Consider the following 13,885-nt stretch of genomic DNA (forward strand, 5'->3'; position numbering starts at 1 on the left):
GACTATTCGTGCGTATAACTGTAGTGACTGACATAACAAGAGAAAAACTGCAATTAGAAAATGGGTGGTTCGAGCCCTGAATGCTGATTGGCTAACAGCCGTGGTATATTAGACCTTATACCATGGGTATGACAAACATGTATTTTTACTGCTCTAGTTACGTTGATAACCAGTTTATAATAGTAAATAAGGCAGCTCAGGGGGTTATGATATATGGCCAATATACCACGGGCTGTATCCAGGCACTCCGCCTTGCGTCACGCATAAGAACAGCCATTAGCCGTGGTGTATTGGCCATTTACCACAACCTCTCGTGCATTATTTCTTAATTATACAACCAAATTTCAAAAATGCAACTTGTGAATTATAGTATTGTAACTCTAGACAGTAAGGTGAGACAATGACTGAGTTCCTAAAAAAACGAACACATTTCCCGTTTTGGAAAATTCATCCGCGGCCCTACAAAAGGGGGCGGTCCGCATGCCGCCAGTTGCCCATCCCTGGTCTAAGTCAATATAGCTACTTTCCTAATTATGAGACAATCTCCGCGTATCTATTGTAACAATTATTACAATATGTTAAATGTCTGTTTTTCATATAGATCGTTTACCTGCATCATATAGTTCCTCCATGCCGTTGAGGGGCGCATGTTCGTCATAAATAAACGCCATCGATAAACCCAGGCGCTCAGCCATGTTGAAGAAGTCTCAGCGCTGAGAGAGCTGCATCCCGCCATTGTGTAGATTCTATGCTCTGTAGAGAGACAGGGACTCTTGACTAACTCTCAATATACATTTCATACACCCTGCCACTTAAAGAAATAATAACAAAAAATTCAAATACAAAAAAAAGAGGCTCCAGGGAGAAAGACATGTCAGCCAGCAGCCTTCTTGAACAGGTAAAGAGAGTCACTTTATGAATATCTATCGAGAGGTAACCAGGGTAGCTTGTTTCAGAGGCGGTGACTCTCTCTGTAGCTGGCTAACGTTAGTGCAGTAGGCCTGACCACCTGCTAAAGGACTGACTGGTGAATATACATTTCTTCATTTATTTTTATTTTTTTCCCCTTCCTCTTTTCTCATAAATCAAACCTTCATGAATCACCTGGACCCAATCCAGAGACCGAAAGGCCAAGGAAACAAAGGTAAGCTATTGTAACATGACAAGTTTACTGTCTCTGTATGCGGATTTCTTCTGTGTGGTCGCGGATGTGATGATAGTTAGCCAGATAGCAGGCCAATCTCGCATTGCGCCCATTTTTCGCTTCTATAGTTGATTGGATATGTGAAAAATATTCCGATAAATTGGTACTACTTAATCTTTAGTTTAGTTTGTTTAAAAAAATGACATTTAGTGTCATTTGTGTGAATACACCATTGTGAATTTTGAGGCAATCCTGTTAGCATTGGTAGCTAACTAACATGAGCTGCTACATTAGCAAGTTAGCTGGTTAGGCATTTCCTTAGTCAGATGGCTAGTGGCTTACTGGCTCCTTGGTTAAATGATAGCATCGCTTTGCAAATGATTAAGTTGATAATCGAATGTGTTTACATCAAGTTAGGCTTCAATCTCCCACGCAAAAATAAACATGTTGTTGGCTAACCTCAGTATTTTTTTAATAAACGATTCTTCGCGGTCGTGAATATACACATGAATAGCCTGCCAGTGACACGTCTTCCAGCATGCTGTTCTCACCCAACCAGTACCACGTATATTGTCATATAAACCACGAAGTTACAATGTTTCAGTTCTCTTACAATGTTTTGAGGCAACTTTGTTTACTAGCCATGCCTGTTTTCCCAGTTTGGCGATTTTCATTTTCACATTATGCTAATCTGTGTCAGGACGAACTGAAACACTCTTGACAAGTCTAAGATTTGTCATAACTACAATCACCGATATTAAATACAAATTGATGGCGTTTTCCCCTTCAAGTTGTAGCTAGAAACAATATTATACTGCACTTCGTTTCGCCGATTTCACTGACAATTGATGGTTGCAACCGATTTACTGTGATACAGGCCGCTTCTGCATGTATCAATTGTGCTGCAGTTACAATCTGTCAACAAAAACGTATCTAGCATTAACCCCGAAGACCTAGTGTTATTTGTTTTATACGTGGTACACTATAGTACACTATAGCATGAAAGATGACTATTGTTGAGTTAAACAAGTTCCATGTATTAAAAAACAGCATGTTGTGTGGCTGTGAACTGTAGTTGTGCAATGCTATCGATGTCTCATCAAGCTTCATGACTTCCTGGCTCTTATTCTCTGTCACACTCATGACCAGCTGTGAATATGTAGGCCTATGATTAGTTGCATGGACTATTTCAACTTTATTCACAAATATGTATCCAAGAGTTGTCTCTTACATCGCTGTACTCCTCCTTTCCAGTGCAAAACGGAGCTGTGACCCAAAAGGATACTTTGAATGATGATGAGTTTGAGCCTTACCTGAACCCTCAGGCCAGACAGGTGAGTACCAGTCCACTGCCATCAGTTTGACTAGGCCCACACTGTTCCTAACATTTGCCTGCTTGGACTGCAGGTAAATAGCGTTCGTTCACTTAACATTTTGACAGGGCCTCAGTTCTAATAGAAATGATGATGATGCTCAACAAGCTAAATTACTCTTAGGTTATGATGGGTAAAACTCCCACTGGTACGTTTACATTAGTCATCCATAGGGGAAATCTCCATGGGGAGATCTCACTGTATATTTTTTACAGTGAATTACTTTTATACTGTTGCAATTCATCATGTTTTTAGCACTTAAAGCCTCTTCTTTCCCCCAATTTACTGCACAGTCCATTTCCTTTTCTAGTTGCAGTTAAACTGTCTTTCATCTCGTTGTAACATCTGTTGGGTGCCCTCAGTGGTGGGCACTTCCCAGAAAAATGGGCCACAATGGAGCCTGTATTCCTCCAGTCAAAGGAATGCCACTGTTTTCTCCTCCATAAAGCAGTTCACTGGTGTGAAAGTGGCCACAGTCGTCCTAGTCTAAGCGGCAGCCGAGGCTGACAGAGTTCCAAACGAGGATAGCCATCAGATCGATGCCCTGCTTTTTGTAATGTAATGATTGAAACTGTCAGTAGGCTAACCCGGGGTTTTCTTCTCTCCGCAGAGCAATGCCTATACGGCCATGTCGGACTCCTACATGCCCAGTTACTACAGCCCATCCATAGGATTCTCTTACTCCCTGAATGAGGCAGCATGGTCCACCGGGGGCGATCCTCCCATGCCTTACCTGACCTCATATGGACAGCTGAGCAACGGGGAGCACCACTTCCTGCCTGACCCCATGTTCGGCCAGCCAGGCCCGCTGGGCAGCAACCCTTTCTTGGGCCAGCACAGTTTCAACTTCTTTCCCAGCAGTATGGACTTCTCTGCCTGGGGCAACAACAGCTCTCAGGGACAGTCTACGCAGAACTCTGGCTACAGCAGTAGCTATGCCTACGCACCCAGCTCGCTAGGGGGTGCCATGATCGACGGACAGTCCCCCTTCGCCCAGAACGAGCCCCTCAACAAGGCACCTGGCATGAACAGCTTGGACCAGGGCATGGCTGGACTTAAGATTGGTGGCGGTGCCGGGGACATGGGGGCCCCAAAGGTGGTGGGCTCTGGCCTCCCCAGGGGATCCCTAGGCCACAGCCAGGTTTCTGGTGGAGCTCCCTGCATGCCACTGCCCCCCGTGTCCATCGCCCCCGCTAAGCCCGCCTCCTGGGCGGACATTGCCAGCAAGCCGGCCAAGCCTCAGCCCAAGCTGAAAACCAAGGGTGGCATAGCGGGGACCAACCTGCCCCCTCCGCCCATCAAACACAACATGGACATTGGCACTTGGGACAACAAGGGGACCATGTCTAAAGCGTCCACCCCCCAGCAGGCGCCTCTCCCCAGCAACGGGCAGCCGCCCAACCAGGCCTCACCTCAGCCCGGCACTATGGCCGGAGGGACCCCGCAACTGCCCCTCAGCAATGGACAGTTGGTGGCTTCTTCGGCCCAGCTGGGGCAGCACCAATTCCCTCCCAACGGGCAGCAGGGAATGGGGGGGCAGCTGCAGCTTTCCCAGGGCCCCCCGCCCACCACCCAGCCATCTCAGCCCACCCGCTGGGTCCCTCCACGGAACCGTGCCAACGGCTTTGGGGATGCCGTGGGTGGGGCGGGGCAGTCGCCCCCCAACTCGGGCGTGGGTGGGGTGCTGGTGATCTCAGAGCCCCACCCGGTGCTGGAGAAGCTGCGCCTGGTCAACAACTACAACCCCAAAGACTTTGACTGGAATCTCAAGCAGGGCCGTGTGTTCATCATCAAGAGCTACTCCGAGGACGACATCCACCGCTCCATCAAGTACAACATCTGGTGCAGCACGGAGCACGGCAACAAGCGGCTGGACGCCGCCTACCGCTCTCTGGGTGCCAAGGGACCCCTCTACCTGCTCTTCAGCGTCAATGGCAGTGGCCACTTTTGCGGCGTGGCAGAGATGCGCTCGCCCGTGGACTACAATACCTGCGCCGGCGTGTGGTCGCAGGACAAGTGGAAGGGGCGCTTTGACGTGCGCTGGATCTTCGTTAAGGACGTTCCTAACAGCCAGCTGCGGCACATCCGCCTGGAGAACAACGAGAATAAGCCAGTGACCAACTCGCGGGACACACAGGAGGTGCCTCTGGACAAGGCACGGCAGGTGCTGAAGATCATCGCCGGCTACAAGCACACCACCTCCATCTTTGACGACTTCTCCCACTACGAGAAGCGCCAAGAGGAGGAGGACTGTGTGAAAAAGGTAAAGGCCTGCCCTCCACCCATCTGGGGTAACAAATAGGCCCTACATCTTGGGTTGTGTGCTTGGGGAGTGCTATGGGAAGCCATGGGTTTGTGTGCGCTAAGGTTCTGACAGCATCTCGAGAGGAAAAAAATCCAGTTGACGAGTGCAATAATTGAAAAAGGTTATCAGTCGATATGTGTGTGGTCATCTTACAACGTGCCGTTCCTACAGAGAATGTGGATATGCCAGAAACCAAGTAACTTCCAAGTTATAATATTAAAAACAAGTTTTTTTTTATTTACTTTTTATTCATGTGCGATTTATCTCACATTGATTTGTGATTTACGAATGCTGACCTCAGTGTTGATTAGGTGTGTCCATATGAAATGTAATGCAATGCGTATTAACCATTCGGTATCCAATTGATGATCAATGTGACATTTTTGTCTTTGTGGAAATGTGTGCCCATTGTGTATTAGGAATTGATGTATTTGTTACTGTTATTTGGGAAATTTTTCAGATGCTTGGTCTACCAAATCACTGCTCTAATTATAGAGGATGCCACCATAGCAGTCCCTCCAGGATTCCACAGCGTTGTTTTGTGATGGCTGATTCTGCTGTGACTGACACTGCATGGCAATTTGCAATGACTGGTGGCAACTTTGACGTGTTGCTTTATTAAGCCAGTTTATGTGGCAAAAGGGAGGGGATCGGTTGACATTGTGAGCCCTCGCATAATATGTGATAGTTGATCTTGCCAAAAATTCAGTGCTCGCAAAAATCCAGGAGGGACTGCCTTATACAATTTTAAAAGGGGAAGTGGAAAGGTTTTACAGGAGCCATGTAAACAAAATGCCAGAAGTCCCTTGTGATCACCAAGATGCATTTTATCATTGACCTTTTATTTATTTTTTTGACTCCCAAAATGTTTAAAATATTCATAATTATGCTTCAACCTGTCATCTTATCCAAAACATAACCCTCATTCTTGACTGAGGCTTCTGTTCACATTATTAAATGTATGTTTACATCGGTCCTCCAGTCAAACAGTATGTGGACGCCTGCTCGTCGACTCTCATTCCAAAATCATGGGCATTAATATGGAGTTGCGCCCCCCCCCCCTTTCCTGCTATATCAGCCTCCACTGTAATGGGAAGGCTTTCTTCTAGATCTTGCTTCCATTCAGCCACGAGCATTAGAGGTTGGGGCTGATAATGGGCGTCAGGCCTGGCTCGCAGTCGGCATTCCAATTCATCCCAAAGGTGTTCGATGTGGTTGAGGTCAGGGCTCTGTGCAGGCCAGTCAACTTCTTCCACACCAATCTCAACAAGCCATTTCTGTATGTAACTCGCTTTGTGCACGGGAGCCTTGTCATGCTGAAACAGGAAAGGACCTTCCCCAAACCGTTGCCACTTAGTTGGTCGCACAGAATCTTCTAGAATGTCATTGTATGCTGTAGTTTTAAGATTTCCCTTCACCTGATCTAAGGGGCCCAGACCATTATTCCTCCTCACCACCAAACTTCACAGTTGGCACTACATTCGGGCAGGTAGCATTCTCCTGGCATCCGCCAAACCCAGATTTGTCCGTCAGACTGCCAGATGGTGACGCATAATTCATCACTCCAGAGAATGCGTTTTCCCTGCTTCAGAGTCCAATGGCGGCGCTCTTTACACCACTCCAGCCGACGCTTGGCATTGCAAATGGTGATCTTAAGCTTGTGTGCGGCTGCTCGGCCATGGAAACCCATTTCATGAATCTCCGGACGAATAGTTATTGTGCTGATATTGCTTCTAGTGGCAGTCTGGAACTCGTTAGTGAGTGTTGCAACCGAGGACAGATTATTTTTTTTACACACTTCAGCACTCGCCGGTCCCGTTCTGTGATCTTGTGTGGCCTACCACTTCATGGTTGAGCCGTTGTTGCTCCTAGACGTTTCCACTTCACAATAACAGCACTTCCAGTTGACCGGGCCAGCTCTGGCAGGGCAGAAATTTTACAAACTGACTTGTTGGAAAGGAGGCCTCCTATGACGATTGCTACGTTGAAAGTCATTGAGCTCTTATGGCCACTCTGCTGCCAATGTTTGTCTATGGAGATTGCATGGCTGTGCTCTTTAAGTTAAAAATATATATTTATTTGTTTATATACCTGTAAGCATCTGGTGTCTGAAATAGCCAAATCCACTGATTTGATGGTGTCCATATACTTTTGGAAACATATGCTCTATGTTAATTATTTGGTGTTGAACAAGTATTTGTTCCCAGTGTACCAACGTCTACACAGCCATGCAACATGTTTGAAAAAGATTTTGCTAACGTGTCCTTCAATATAGCAATCTAATTAGGATGATAAGCCTGTAAGCAGGGTTATTCAACCCTTTACCCCACAAGGTCTGGGCTACTCTTGCCTTTCTAGCTCAGAAGTCATTGCACCCACCTGGGGACCCAGGTCTAAATCAGAATGGGAGGGAGCAGTAGAACTGGTTTCAAGGTCCAAATATGAATTTGAGGTGCTTTATGTTTTTGGCTCTGGTTCTGGCTGGAGCTGTGTTCATCTGAGTGATTATTGTTAGTTAGACTCACATTTAAGTCATTTACTCACATTTAAGTCATTTACTCACATTTAAGTCATTTACTCACTTTAGGTCTATATCTCTGTGTTACCGCCTGTTTTTATACAGACCACAGAGTGCTTGTTTGTCACCTCTGAGAAGACGACACAGTTTTCCTTACATTGTAACAGGCCTAGTTATTGGGTTATATTTGAGTCTTAATGCTCTTTTTGTGACAGCATGTCTCAATGATTTCAGCCTCGTGTTTCCGTCAATCTTTTGTGGAAGCTCAAACCATGCTTCCTTACATACTGGTATGTGATGACAAATGTATTTTCTAAAGTAACCGTTCAGTGAAAATCTCAAAGTTCCTATTCTGTTAACCACATTATTTGGATAGGAGTTGACTCATCCTATGCTTTTATTTGTGGCCTAAGCATAAATGGAATAAAACCCTACAGAACCCCCACCTCTAACAGTGTAAAAAAAAAAAAAAAAATTAATTGGATAATGTAATCCTCTTTAAGGAGGATGAGTTGGCCAATATGTGGTACCCACCATTCTGTTGGGGTACGCCCACACCATTCCAACACAGAAAATTGCAAATTATTTAACTCGTATTGTAATTTTCCAGATTGCTATGAAATCACTGGACGGTTACTTTAGAGGCGTAGCGGCCTTTTCCATCAGTATATCCACATTGCATGACTGAGGCTGTGTGTGCGAAACAAGGTCTGCATTATTTACTGCGGCAAGGAAACTGCTCTGCACCTGGGGGTATTTCACATTATACAACGTGTGCTTCTAATCCTGAATGCTGATTGGTTAAAACCGCGTTTCAGCCAGTGTCTATTCCACGAGTTACCACCGGCTAAATCTAGGATGTTAAAATGCCTATTTACTATGTTCCGTCTGCTCTGCACCTAGTGGTGTTTGAACAGCAAACTCCTCATACATATTCTGAAAAGGCTACATATTTACTTGCTGTCAAATATAAACTTATCACAGCGTTAAGTACTGCTTCCTCTTATCTAGACAATCAAGAGATCTGTGTTTTGTCTTTAATTTTGTGGTTAACACATTGATGCAGGTTGGTGATTTACCGCTGGTTACTGACTGGAATTTGTATAATATTACCATGCCTTTTTAGAGGTTACGAGGTCAGAGGAGAACAGAGGCATGTGCACAAGAGAGCAAGGCGGGATACTGACCGTTCAAATCATCAATGATCTTTGTGATAACTTACCAATGAAGTAAAATGTTAATGTTTTAGTGATCACTTTTGATTTTGTGATTTCAATTGTAATGTTTCATCTGTATCCACTTCGATACCTGAGTCCACTTACTGTAAATCAGTTAAGTTGTTGATGCATGTATGCCCAAGATTGGTTTTCCCTTTCCTGTTTTGTTCCAAACTAAAGCCTGATGTTCTGTTACCAGGTGGAGGTCCAGGGTAGCGAGCCGTACCCCAGTAACCCCATACCCAGCAGGAGTCATTACAGACTTCAGGTAATGACCTCGCCCCCACTTATCGCTCTTGTAATGGCCTAACCTTTAGTGTGGAATTACTCTCCATTAGGTGTACTCCGTAGAGGCTCCACGGACGGTTTGAGACTTCACCATACACTGCACAGAGATTTTGGTTCATGCCATTATTTTGTGACTTTTACGTTAGTGTCGGTGGGGTTTATTTACGGAGAACACTTGGTGGAGTGTAAACCCAGTCTAACAGGCCTGCTACAGTAGATGACACTCTTGCAATTCATTTCAATAAATTATCCTCTGGTTCTATTTACAAGAATTCTATGCGTGGCTTGATAAAGTGGCTTACTAATGATGTGTCCAGTGTAGCATCTAAAAACCTACTGTTTCTCTGCTCTCCTTGTCAGACGGACGCCTTAAGGTCCCGCACAGACCATACAATTTTAACCACATTATGTCACAATTTTGCAGCCTCAAGACAAAATGTCCAAGTCGCGGGCAAATTCTTAGGTTGTAAACGATTGTCGGAAGTCTTTGCTTGTTCCATGTGACAGGATCTAAGTCTGGCGATTTATTTTTAAGTACAGCTAAGTGCGATCGTAGGCTCCGACAAAGTTCTTACACTGTCTTTATCACGAAGTGTGACTGTTACAAGCTGATCCCGGTGACTGACCGACGGGAACACGTCTGAAACAGGTGTTGTGCCGAACCCCCCCCCCCCCTTGCGTGAATGCGCGCACACACTCAATTCTTCATTGCTGTGACTTGCTTGCTCGTTGAGATTTCTGCTCTTCACTCCGTTGTCCGTTTTTAGCCTATATTTCACTGATCTGAGTTGCAGAGAGCATTTTTTTTTAAATTTATTTTAATTTATGTCCTTCAAGGCAGCTGTCAAAATTATCACGTTAGGCTGCGTTTCATGTAAAAAATGTATGGCGGTTTGATCGCGGGAGAGGCACTAGTAATATCTGCAGTTTTCAGATTGGCTATTTTGTTTTCAAGTGTATTCGTCTTGAAAAATCTCTTGCCACAATTCGTCATCTCTCCCATGTCTTATTCGACTAGTGGTAGTTCTGAAATGTTTGCTTGCCTGCATTTTACTCCCTCTATGTTTAGTATAATACACATACATTATTTATTCATTTTGGTTGCCTATCCTGTTGTGAATTTTGTTCTTATAGAAAGTATTTGACTCTAGTGACAAAATTAAGGACATTTGAAAGGGTGAGGATTTCGGCAGGCAAGAAAATGTCCTTGCCGAAATCCCTTCACTTTCCTTAATTTTGTCACTAGAGTCAAATACTTTCTATAGAACAAACTTCACGTCAGGATAGGCAACCAAAATGAATAATTAAGATTTTGTGCCACTCGGGAGCCAACCTGTGAAGTAAAAGTTGGTTCAAAAAAAAAAATATATATATATATATATCAATACCCCAAAAAACTACTTGCGGTAAAAATACTTTAAAGTACTACTTGAGTACTTTACACCACTGCAAATGGCCCATGTCTCTCAACGGATGAGTATTGCAAATGTCTGAAAAAGTGGTTAGAACTGAATGTTGTATGCTAGGTCCCCCAAAGCCAGTAGCGTGCCGTGGTTCTGGGGCCTGGGCCTTCAGGGAAGTCCTACACAGTCCCACCCGAATTAATCCACCTCTTATTACCATCATTATGATGCCATGGCTCTAGACACTATACATTTAGACAAACGCAGTATAACCAGGCGTTGCGTCACCTTGAAATTGACATTTTTATTCAGAGAATTGCAGGGGAAGAGTACAATACCTTTTCATTGTGCAGCTTCGTTGCCCTGCGCGCTTGTTCGTTGAGCTGTAGATCCACTCGGGTGTCCCCAAAAGTTTTCAAAAGCAACATTGTAAGGGCCCAGCCGTACTTTGGTGTCTCGTTGCTGCCTTGGTTAGACAACTCAGGTTTGCAAAGCCAGTGTGGCTCCAAACACCAAGTCGATCACTTGCAAATAATAGGCATTCCCAGCAGTACAGTTTGCAGTGCTTCTCGGAGCCTGTCTTTGTAGCGTCGGCTTTGTAGCGTCGGCGTCTACCTCTCCTGACAATGTCTAACTTTTCTTGAAAAGTTTGTCTTGAGAATGGCGTTATAATTATATCCTCGACCAAATCGATATCTTCTCCTTCCGCCATTGTGGGTTGAAAAAAAACAGTTTAGTAGTATGCGAATTAATTCGTTGATCAAGTTCAGTTTCCAATCAAAAGATGTGCAGGTACTACGCCTGCTAGCTGGCTTCTGTGTAACACTGGAGCCAGCCAGCAGGTGTACAATAGCCAACTCTAAAGCTGATTGGTTGACACTAAATTTTAATTTCCATTCACTTTAAGCTACAAGTGCCCGCACTGTTGATTTCTGAAGGCCTGAGGGCAGATGTTAGACCCCTGGCAACACATGATGGCTGAATATGATTGGATAAAATATCTTAACAAAGACCAGCCCTCCAAATCTCAACCTGGGGCTGGAAGCAGTGCAACCAAGAGGAACGCTATGAAATGAAGAGTGTAACTCTTACTCTGGGGAATAATTTAATACATATTTGTGGGAAAATATATATTTTTAAATTATATTCTGAAGATGTTTAGGCCAGCAGAGAAGGCCTTGCTGGCTCTGATGGCCCACCACTGCCCAAAGCTGATTTAAAAAATGTTTTAGTTTTGCTTAAACATTTTATTTTTGTATCACCAGGAAATCTCGAACATTATTGGGGTAAAATCTGTTCAAGTATTCCCACCCAAAAAAATGTAAAAAAAAAAATAATAAAAATGTATGATCTTTGATTACATTGAAAAAATACTTTTTGGGGACTTAGTTGTGGTCAATTTGTAGTGTACAAAGTACTAGAATTATGTTCTGTCCCCCTGATTTTAATACGCTCTGACAGAAATAGTCCCACAGTTGAATCTACTTGCCTTCCCGTGTTGTTGGCTATACATATCCTGTTTATTCATGTAGAACTATTCTGCTGGACTGTTGGGACCTGGTGGTAGGGAGATATGCTTGGCTTGGTACCAGTAGATATGGGTTCTCAGTGTGGTGGAAACTTTATATATATTTTTTTTCTGTTTTTAAATATTATGTGAAGAACCACAACCTCTACTCTTACATCCATTGATGGGAGCATGGTAATTAAGTATGATCTGCAACATTTTTGTTTTACTGGAAAAACCCTGAATCTCTGAAGTCTTGTGTGTTTTGATGCGAGTACCCAAACTGAACTCTTGTTTTCTGTGTCCCACAGGAACGCCAAGGACGTGTCAAGTAACAGTCACTGCTTTGGGCAAAAGACTGCAATGGCCCCTCTCTTCCCTTTCTACCCCCATCACATTCAGATATTTCAAGAAATTCTAAATGGGGTAAAAAAAAAAATTAACCAAGGACACACAAAAAAAAACAACGAAATGAAGACTTTCTTGATTTCTTTTTACTTTAAAAGACTGACTTTGAACTTGTAGTAAAATAAAAAGAAATTATTATTCATAGGACTACAACTTTGATGCATAGCATCCTTAGGTGAATCCCCCCCCCCCCATTCCACTACATGCTTTTTTTTCTTACTCATGTGCTCCCCCCTCCCCCGCCTGTTTTTACAGTCTGAAAACAAGTCTGTAATTCTTCTCATGCAAAATAATAGTGGACATTTTTTTTGTCATCTACTACGGCTACTATTAGTGGACGGAAGTCCAGGCGGGTCATTATGTGAACCTCCTCCTCCAGTGGGAGATTAGATCATCCAATCAGGACGTGGGGTCTCCTCAGTGGATATTTGTTGTAGTGGGTCCTGTCATCGTTTCCTTCAAGAAGTTTCTTTTTCATATGCTTCCATCTGTTTATAAAAAAAGAACTAAAACAAATGATCGCGATGACCTTGTTTGTTTTTTTGTGTTGGGCAGAGTGTATGGGGGGCGGGGGTTAAGGTTGGGGGGCGGAGGGGGGGTGAAAGCAACAAGATTTGTTACGTTTAGCCTTGGTCATTGTATAATTTTATGTACAATTGTACAAAATTGGGCTGTTTGCAGACCAGAACTTATTTGCCCTTTTTCTTGGACTGGTTTATTAATGTTTTTATTGGCTGCTTTCCTCCTGCCATTTTTGTTTCCTCTTCCTTCCGTTTTCTTAAAGACCGCGTCGACGCGAGTGGCCTTGCCCCCCCCCCCCCATTCTTTCTATTAATCAGTTCAAAGTAATAAACGTCGTATACTCAGCAAGAACTCGTGTGCATTCCCCTTGTTTGACTGTAAGCACTTTTCATGCTGTGTGCATCCCCTTTTCAGATTATTTTTTTTTAAGGGTAAATGTTTTATTTGGTAAGGAAGCCATATTCCGCGCGCACACACACACACACACACACTTATACCCCAAACATCCCTCTTTTACTACTAACCACTACTGTCTCTTTCCACTGCCTGCTCTACCATAACACCACCACCCTTGCAGAATGTCAATGTTGGTGAAAACACTACTGGCTTTGCTCTGTGGTATTATAATAATAATAATAATAATAAAGTCAATCTTGCTATTTTCTCTTCTTGTAACTCCACTGCGGGGGTGTTGGTAAGGGCTGCTTTGTTAACCTGTTATTAGACCAGCATCATCTCGAGTGACGTCAGTAGGTGTTTGCAATGTGAAGCTGTGTTCTTGCTTGTGATCTTTTCATCATGCTGAACGCCGCATCAACAACTACTAGATCTTGGGTCACTGTCAAGTATGTTCCTGTTGAAACTGGGGCTGGTAGCATTGTAGTAAATTTCAACCTACAATTGGGTATTTCAGGCAAGTGAGATTAGGATTTTGTCATTGGTGATGCTGAACATGTAGGCCTGTATTTATGACTGCATCTTGCTGTTTTTAAATATGTCTGAAACAACCTGTATAGCATTAGCAGACGTGAGAAACACGCTTTCCATATCTTGAATTAACTTCGGTGCAGTGTCACTCAACATGCATGCTTACGATAATCAGAATGCTATGTCTTGTCACTGACGTTATGGCCCAGAAATTACAGACCTCCATGTGGATTATGGCATAATTACAGAACTTCAAATGCATCCATCTCACTG

The 13,885-nt window shown here is 43.8% G+C and overlaps 1 protein-coding gene across 1 annotated transcript; it reads left to right on the forward strand.

The window, feature by feature from the left end:
• The first annotated feature begins 511 nt into the window (after positions 1–511).
• Positions 512–13,344, forward strand: LOC135508442 (YTH domain-containing family protein 2-like). The gene is made up of 6 exons (XM_064928627.1): positions 512–898; positions 1,120–1,144; positions 2,399–2,478; positions 3,128–4,780; positions 8,757–8,825; positions 12,067–13,344. Exons 1-6 carry the CDS (start codon positions 872–874, stop codon positions 12,088–12,090), a joined length of 1,878 nt encoding a protein of 625 aa, XP_064784699.1. The 5' UTR covers positions 512–871; the 3' UTR covers positions 12,091–13,344.
• Positions 13,345–13,885: the final 541 nt, after the last annotated feature.

The sequence above is a fragment of the Oncorhynchus masou genome, chromosome 21, assembly GCF_036934945.1.
Source record: "Oncorhynchus masou masou isolate Uvic2021 chromosome 21, UVic_Omas_1.1, whole genome shotgun sequence".
NCBI lineage: Eukaryota > Metazoa > Chordata > Actinopteri > Salmoniformes > Salmonidae > Oncorhynchus > Oncorhynchus masou.